Source organism: Pterocles gutturalis, unplaced genomic scaffold (genome assembly GCF_000699245.1).
Source record: "Pterocles gutturalis isolate BGI_N339 unplaced genomic scaffold, ASM69924v1 scaffold31411, whole genome shotgun sequence".
In the NCBI taxonomy this organism is placed as follows: Eukaryota; Metazoa; Chordata; class Aves; order Pterocliformes; family Pteroclidae; genus Pterocles; species Pterocles gutturalis.
Window position 1 is genome coordinate 4,684 of NW_010098820.1, and position 8,678 is coordinate 13,361.

General features: G+C 54.0%; 1 protein-coding gene across 1 annotated transcript in view; it reads right to left on the reverse strand.

The window, feature by feature from the left end:
- The window catches only part of LOC104462448 (KAT8 regulatory NSL complex subunit 3-like), a gene marked incomplete at its 5' end in the record, with an annotated part of 11,175 nt that extends 2,697 nt beyond the window's left edge, over positions 1 to 8,478 (reverse strand). Inside the window, 7 exons of the mRNA XM_010074383.1 lie at positions 2,531 to 2,612; positions 3,793 to 3,926; positions 4,158 to 4,377; positions 4,928 to 5,028; positions 5,500 to 5,654; positions 6,537 to 6,621; positions 8,287 to 8,478. Coding sequence (XP_010072685.1) covers positions 2,531 to 2,612; positions 3,793 to 3,926; positions 4,158 to 4,377; positions 4,928 to 5,028; positions 5,500 to 5,654; positions 6,537 to 6,621; positions 8,287 to 8,478 — 969 coding nt within the window. The remainder of the gene's footprint in view (positions 1 to 2,530; positions 2,613 to 3,792; positions 3,927 to 4,157; positions 4,378 to 4,927; positions 5,029 to 5,499; positions 5,655 to 6,536; positions 6,622 to 8,286) is intronic.
- Between the last annotated feature and the right edge of the window lie 200 nt (positions 8,479 to 8,678).

The following is an 8,678-nucleotide window of genomic DNA, read 5'->3' on the forward strand; positions in this document are numbered from 1 at the left end:
TGCCTTTGCTGAGGTCCAGCTGAGTCAGCAGTTTGCCAGGAGAGGCAGCACTGGGCGCTGGGGCGGTCAGGTTCCCCACTTCACCGTCTGGAGCCTGGAAGGGTTAAAGTAACGGAGAGCTGCTGGAAATGCCCCAGCATTCCTTGGGACCTGTGCTAGCCCTCACCTAAAAAAAAAATCAGAGCACACCCTCTCCCTGCTTCTCCAAGCCTTGCCCTCGCTCCGACCGGTCATTGCCAAGCTCAAGGAAAAATGTGTCACTTAAAATCCGCAGAGATATGTATTTTAAAAGTGCAGCGGTGGCATTTGCAGCATCGACACCACTGTTGGCGCTTGGGCTGAGACCCGCGCTAACTCGTTGCCATTTTTCGGAGCAGGATGGGATGGCTCTGTCCAATCTCTGGCTGTCAGGGAAATCAGTCCTGCTCTCGTTTCCCCTGCAGCAATAGCGAAGCAACAGCCAGGAGCTCAAAAACGATTCCTGCATCATGAGGACGCACTTGCAAGAATGACCGGCTGTTACCAGTGACAGCCCAGCACGAACTGGAGCAGCACACAGCATCCTCTGACACAGAAGAGCTTCCCTCCTGCTTGATGAAGACGTCCAAGCCCTCTGACAAGAGCCAGCTGGTTGCACAGCACCAGTGTCCACCAAATGCCCACGGACGGCGAATGCTGGGACAACTGGGGAGTCTGGATCTGTGTCCTGAGGCAGACGGCAGCACACCCTGGAGAGCACCGAGGAGCTTCAGGGAAATCCCAGGAAATTCTCCCACTTGAGGGGTTCTTCAGACACCTCTGGGGCGGCTCCACTTGCCTGAAACGTGTCCAGGGGCAGAGACCCGGCTGCATGCACTCCTGTGCTCTCCCTGGGAGCCCTCCCAGCCCTGGGCTGACACAATTCACACTCCAAAGCAGCTTTTCCAGCTACGAAAGCAGACATCCATTGCTTCGGTCACATTTCTGAGCCAACTTGCTCGCTTTCCTCCACCGCTGCCAAGCATGGCTTAAACCCAAGCCTACACCCTCCCTCCCCAATGCTCACGCAGGTCTCAGCTCACTTTTCCGTGCCCCGTGCAGCAGTTTAATGGTGCTCTGTCGGCTGTAACTGATATTTCTACCCCTAGGAGCTGAAAGGGTCAGACTTCAGGAAAATGAAAGTGTTTCCTGCCTGCTTAGGCCAGGAGCCGGCTCAGGGCAGCAGCAGGGCTGGAGTCAGGGCTCTCCTTGTGCTGTTCTGGGGCAGCCCCTTGCCTGGCACTCAAACCGTGACACCTCAGCTCCCAGCTCTGTCATCGCAGCGTGAATCTTGGTGCCACTAGGCAGAGAACAAGAGCATGAGCCAGCATCGGCATCACTCCACACTTCACGAAGCTCCTGTCGGGATACAGCCACGCCGCAGGGGGGAATTCATACAAGCAGCAACGTTCAAACCAGCGGGAGCAGTTTCTTGAAAAGAGAAGCTGAAACTTGCTCCTGTTTTCACTTGAAAGCCACCCAAACACTCTCTCTTCTTCTTACTCTGCTACTCGCAGAAAGCGTTTGCACCAAACTCCCCAGGGATATTCCTCAGCCTTCTGCCTCCCGTTTAATGCCCACGGTGGAAAGGAAAGAGAGTCACCCACTCCCGCTGCTCCAGGCATCGCCCCGGCCCCCAGCGTTTGAAAATCACAGCACACGGCCCACGCGTGGGCTTCATGCAGGAAGTGAGCTGTCAGCCGGGATTTCAAAAGGAACCCAAGCGACAGCTTCAGCTACTGCTGACAACACAAAGTTTCAGCCCGGAGCCTTTTATGAATTTGCTCTTTTACAGGAAGCCCTGCCAGATTACGTAACCCTGTGTGCTAACAGTACACGCGAGCTGATGTCAAGGGCTATAATTAGTTCCAAAAACATACAGCTCATTCCATTTCCTGTAAAAGCCGGCTTTCGAAGCAACTCTCGCAGCCAGCCGTGCAATGAAGCGCTGTTGTGAACACATAGGCTCAGCACTGTCGGTAACAACCAGAGCGTACAACCTGATATCCAGTTCCCAGTACCACTGTCTCAAAAATCGAACCCGTACGGGAACTTGTTAACCCTGTCCCACGTTTCGTTAACAGCGGGGTTGCTGTTCTGACAGACATTGCAGGTGTCCCAAAGGTAATGAAGGATGCAGAGGAAAGCACGCCAGGTCTAATGGTTTCTTCGAGAGCCTTTGAGAAGCACAAAACCTGCCTCCAACACGGATGAAGAGTTTCCGACCCGCGAAAGCGACCCACCCACTGCTTCGGTGGGATCTGCACCGAGAGCTCTGTGTTCCCAAGCTCTACCTTAGCCGGCTCTAACCTCAGCTCTGGCAAAACTCACAGGCTCTGTCGCGCTGCAGAGGGACTGAAACACACACAGAAAAGTTGCGGATGCTCCCAAATCTGAGCTCTAACCAGCAGCAAACCAAGACTCTGCACGGAAACTAACGGCAACAGTGGATGCAACGCCAGCTCAAAAGCAACACAGGACGAAGTACAGATTCGCCACTGTTAATACTCACCCAACTTCCATCCAAAAGCTTCACCTTTAGGATAACGCCTCCCTAAATATATCTCAGGGCTTCCGGCAACCTCCAGCAGCCACTGCAGGCAGCAGCAAGGAGCAGACGCACACTCCCGGCCTCCACAGTGCTGCCGGCAGCTCCAGCCAGCCCAGCGACAGGGACTGACACGACAGAGCTTCGTCGGCAAAGCCTAGAGTGCTCTGCCTCCCCAACACCAGCTTACCTGTCCAGGACCGACGGCAGCGCTATCAAACGTGGGAAAATCACATGCAATAGATCAAAAAATCCCCAACAAGCCAGCCCTGCCAATCTGGAGTGATCCTGGCATCCTCAGCCTTCAGTGCCAGCCTGTAAATCCCTGGTGGGAATCAGAGCTTGATCCCCACGGGAGGCTCCACACTCGTCCAAGCTGCAGCATTTATCACTCTGGGAGCTTGTCGATTTGTTCTTTGAATTATTTTCTCCCTGCAGATACCTCCCTCAAATCACTGGACTGTCGGACAGTCGGTTGCACCCACCCGGGCGCCCAGCAGCCCCTTTCCTGCTGTGCCTCCTCCAGCCCCGCGAGGCAGACCACGGGCCCAGGCTGCCTGTTTCCTCCCACATCCCGGAAAGCATCAACAGGAGAGTCACGAGTGCTGCACAGTGCCACAGCTGGGGCCACGGGGCAGCCACCTGAGCTGGGGTCAAGCCGTTGGCACACTGCAGCCACCGCTGAGCAACCGTCCTGCACAGGGAGCCAGAGCCCACCCATCCACCCTCGCATTTATGGATCCATCTCCAAACTGACGGCAGGTTAGGACAGGGCCCAAGGATACCCCTGCAGCAAATTCACCCCTTTTGCCACCGCCAGGAGCTGGGGTCGAGAGCTCTGTGTGACAACCCAAGACCACAAGAAAAAAAAAAAAAAAAAAACCCTCTCCAACTTGGCATCTCATGCTTTCAAACTCAACCACACCAAGAGTTGACCTGGGGAGCGGGAAGGCAGCCAGGATCCTCGGGACAGCACCTGGCACGTGTTTGGAGTCCACAGTAGGAGCTTTTCCTAACAACAGTGATCCACCTCCAAAAGGAGACACATATCGCACAGATACAACCTCAGATACACACTCAGCGCTTCACAAAGCAACAAAACTCATCACACCCAAGAGAGATGTGACCAAGAACCCTTTCTCCAGGACAGCTCCAGCTGCGATGGTCAGAAAAAGCTCAGAACCGCAGCGGACACTTGTTCTCCAGAGAAGATGACAAAAATGTACCTGAGGCGCCTGCGTCTGCATGGGCTGTTCCTCAAGCTGGGGCTGGACCGTCCCCATCGCGGCCTGGCTGAGCGTGGTCATGCGGCTGGGCTGCCCACACAGCGTCACAGTGATGGTCGTCGGGGCCTTCAAGCCTAAAACACACGAGAGATGTCCCTAAGACACGGGGACTGCAGAGGTGACATTTCCCAACCAGGGGTGCACCCGAAACTCTTCCCATGAGAGGTGGCTGCTCAGAAATTGCTAGCACACCCAGATGTGCACAGCCACATCTCAAAGGTAAAATAAGTTTTGGAAATGCCAGTCCCGGGGTGACGGGGTGCTCCAGGCGCCTGTATCGCACGCCTGCCCCTCTTCTCCCTCACCTGCTGCCTGGTTGGAGATCTGGGCCAGACCAGGGAGACTGCTGGCCAGCTTTGCCAGTCCCCCGTTCGTCAGCAGCTGGTGAATGGCCGTGGGCTTCCCGCTTGCCGAGGCTCCCAGAGACAAAGAGGTGGCAACCGGGATGGTGCGGACAATTGTGCCGGTGCCTGTGGTTATGGCACTCAGGTTCTGGATGGGTGCGGACGTCTTCACAGCGGAGGTCTGGAAGAGAAGCAGAAGCACTGAGCACCTGGAAGGAAAGGGGATGCCGGGATGGCACGGCCTTTCCCTCCCGCAGGTGCTGGAGGTCAGTTTCCAGACTTAATTCTGGTGGCCACAGGCAGGTCTAATGACAAGTGAACTTGACCCTTCTACTCTGTGCATATTTGAAAACGTGACTGGGAAAAACTGTGGCTCCGCTCCTAATAAAACCACCTGTTCTGAATGAGGTTGCCTCAAATTGAAGGGATTGGGAGCATCGCCAAGAACTCACAGGCGTGTATTTTCCCAAAACAAGAAAGAGAAAGATCGCTGATCCCTCCCAGTCCCTTCTCCGGCTCCTTCTCAGCATTTTCTAGGTGGCCACCTAGAAACAACTTCCCACAGCCCTGTTTTCTGGACCTCACATCGCTGCAGCTCACACCAAGCATCCCAGATCTATTCTGGTCCTGGAGCAAACGGGATCTACCTAGGCTCCCTCCAACTCCTACCGCTTTATCCTCCACACAGCCTCCCTCCAGAGAGGAATCTCCGATGTCTCCAGGCTGCGTACCTGCACGGGCGGCCCCGCAGCAGCCACGCTCGATGACTTGGTCCCAATGTCCTGCAGGCTGAAGCTCAGCCCTTGCAGCAGGCTGCTGGCAGATGCTGCTCCTAGAAAAAAGCAAAGAATAAAGAAATCAGGCTTGGAGAATTCACCGCCATGAAATTCCAGGTCTGTCACATGGCAGGTGTCTGCAAAACTGGTCTTTAAAGAGCAGCATCCCTCGGGGTCGGCAGGGATCCTCCTCACTGCTCTACACACACAGTCCAACACATTTCACTGCTGCAGCTACACACAAGGTTATCTGCGAAACCCGGGAAGCACGAGGAGGTTGGGTTTGGTACCTCAAGGCATCATTACAACCAAACGACACAATTAACAGGTCACCTACTGCACCTTCAGCCCCACTTGACAGCATCCCCTGGGATCTCTGCAGGCTCTGTGACAGCAAAGCACTACAAATGCTGCCTCTCCAAGCCCAGAGAAACCAGGGAATGCACGAAAGAGGATCCGCCGAGGGATTCCGAACCTGAGTTTGCCTTTGACATTCACAAGAGAGACACACGGAGAGAGGCGGGTACCTTGGAGGGTGCTGGCCGGCTGGGGCTGCATGCAGTGGGCGCTGCTGGCCACCAGCCTGCCCTGCAGGGCGTGGAAAGCGCTGGGCGTCGTGCTGCTGGGCATCCCGGTGGAGGGGGTGGGGCTCGCGGAGGAGGTTTCCACTGCTGAAGTCAGCCTACAAAGCGAGCGGAAGAGAAAGATGAATCAGTGATACACAGGGCAATGCGGGACGGCTTCAACAGCGAGCTGTCACTGGCCTGACGCAACCCAGCGGGACTCCTGGCAGTGTACAGCAGGAAATTGATGAGCTATAAAACCCAAAGCATGAGAAGCTTCCCTGTGTCCACTGCGGCAGCCAGAACAAGGAGCATCTATACCAAAAGCTGTGTGTTTCCAAACTGGAAGTGAGCTTGTTCTCATGTGTGTGCCCACCTCCGTGCTGCAAGGGCTGGGTCACCCAAAAGCAATCTACCTTGCAGCAAAACATTTCACCTTTAAAACCGACTTTCTATTTGAGAACAGCTGTTCTTCCTTTCCCCTCCCTATCAGTCCAGTTCTCCAAGGCTTGGTTTGAATTAAAAGAGAAAACAGTGTTGTGAGATGTCAACATCAGATTCATTCCCCAAAAAAAATCCCTACGGACAGCTGATCAGTTGATGAGCCGACACTGAGTCTTCTTTCCCATATCTTTGGGAAAAAAATGCTTGAGTGCCAGAGGGAATGAAAGGAAGGATTAAAGACAACACTGAGTTTCTGGCAAAGACCCCACAGGCATTCAAGTGACAGAGATAAGCAAACTTGGATTTGGGAAACCATACAGAAATACAGCCTAAGAGCCATGATACCTTCAACTGCTGTCCATTTCTGCCATTCTCAGACTCGACTGCCAGCTGACAAATACTTTCAGGAACCTAAGAGTCTCTTGCACTTCAGAAAATCTGAGTCATTAAGCAAGATACCAGAAAGCTCCACATGCAGAAATCACCCTGTTGCAGTTCTTTTATCAACAGCCGGTCAAAAACCCCCCAGCTTATAAAAAACCCGAAGTCACACTCACCTGGGGGTGGTGGGCAGTCCTGACAGCTCCTTTGCGCCCGACACAGACTGGCCGACAGCCATGGGGACCGGCTTTCCAGTGACAACTGCAAAAGAAAAAAGAGGAAACCTCACTCTCTCTCCTCCTCGAGTCTTTAGGGATTCCCCCTCTCGCACGACCACCCACAGACGCCGCAGGCCAGGGGCTCATCCTGCTCACAAAAGCCTCTTCTCAAGGACATCCATCTCGGCTGCAGCCACGCACACACTCCAGCCACCGTGCCTCAGGAAGTCGGGAGTGTCAGACAGAGAAGAGTTGTGAATAAAAACCAGAAAGCTGCCATTGTGGAAGTGTTACAACCGACAGGATTGAAGGAATCGGCTTCAAAAATCCGTAAGCAGTGAAATCTCAAGCCCTCGCCACCAAATGCAAACCTCTCTCCTAAACGTTGTCTCCGCTAATCCCCTCCTCCTCATCCCTCGTGGCACAGGTCGGCCGCCTCAACCGATTCATTCGGATCTGGCTGGTGGCTAGCGATTGGTTTTGTAAGCATTCTTTACAGACACTTTACAAAATACACATGGATGCAAGGAGTGACAATATTTGTTTATTGCCGCGTTTGGGGGATACAACTGCATTTGGCTTGTGCATTCCTCCTGCTCACACCCGGTAAGAGGGAATTCTTGGTTTGGTTCATGTTTTACTTCTGCAATTCATTTCCTTTCTGTGAAAAGAAGTAAAGTTTGGAAAATTAAAAAAAAAAGATTGTGGAAACCAGAGATTTTTCAAAGCTGACAGAAGGTAAACTGTAACCTTAAAAAAGGCTGGGGATTGACTCGTTCATTTTCACAGTTCAAAACAACTAAATTAACCGAGAGATACTTCCAAAGGAGCACAATTATTTCTCAGCTTTGAAAATCTCAGATTTCCTATCAGAACGGAGACGCTGACCTTTCAGTCCTGCACTGCATCGAGCTAAAAACGAGTGACTGCTTTACGTATCTGGGGCTCTGCACTCTGACGTGAGGACGTAATATACGACTGGCCACAAGGCAATGTCCTTCAGGTACCCGGGTGACTCAGACAAAGCTTCTGGCCTCCTTGCAGAGGTTCAAGGGGAAGAAGATGGAGCACATCACCTCTTCTTGGGCTGCAGGGAGCTCTGCAACGCTCCTTGCGGGGGGTTTTCCCAGCCGCAGAGGCAGGAGAGGAGCTGGAGTTTATTTACACGTGTTATCAAGCACGTGCTGTGCCAGGCTTCAGGCCCAAAGGGGAAGAGCAGAGCAGGGCGCTCGGTCGATTCGGGAAGTCTGAATGCGCGAAGGTCTTCCAGAGGGAGGAACATCGCCGTCATCGCCAGCATCGCGCGTTCCCAGTGAGAGCTTCGCGCAGGAGTCGCAGGAGCGGGCAGCGAGGACCGGAGACGCGCACAACCTACATGGAGCAAGGGGTCCGCCAGGACCGGCATCCTGCCTCCAGCAGCAGCTTGATGCCTCCGAGGAAGGTGTAAAATTCGCCTTGCAGCTCACAAGGCTGCGGTCGAGTGTTTCGCTGGAGTGTGCAATCCCAGCTGCTACAGCAAACACAGGCTCCTGCCGAGCTCCTCTGTGCCGTCAGCCTCCCGCTATCCCCAAGACACACCTCAAGCCTCCGTCTGTTTTCTGCAGCTAACTCCTCCAAAAATAACAAAAAAAATCCCCTCCCCTCCCCACACCGTGCCCCAGAGGAGCAGGTCTGTGGTTAAAAAAGCAGCTACGCAATCGCAACTCACTTTCTGCCTGGGTGCTGAGAGGCGCTCCGTTCCCCACGCCAGCAGCATCTCCGTGGGAGACAATGGTCACCTTGATTTTGGCTCGTTTGGAGGATTTGGTGCACTGGGTCGGGCTGGGGATCTGACGCCTCTTCAGTTGCGTACGTACATCGTCTTTCTCAGCCCCTTCCGAGTGCTCTGAGGAGACTGGAACTAGGGGACACAGAAGTAGCTTTTTGAAATGGCCGGCCAAATCCCTCGAGGTCAGCGCTGCTCCGCTGTGCGCACCAAGGTGTGGAGGAGGGATGCATGCCCATGCACACCTCCACAGCTCTCTCCATGCCAGCCTCACCCAGCTCCCATGCACCAGGAACCCACGCTTCTCCTTTTCACCACCTACGCTGACTTCCACG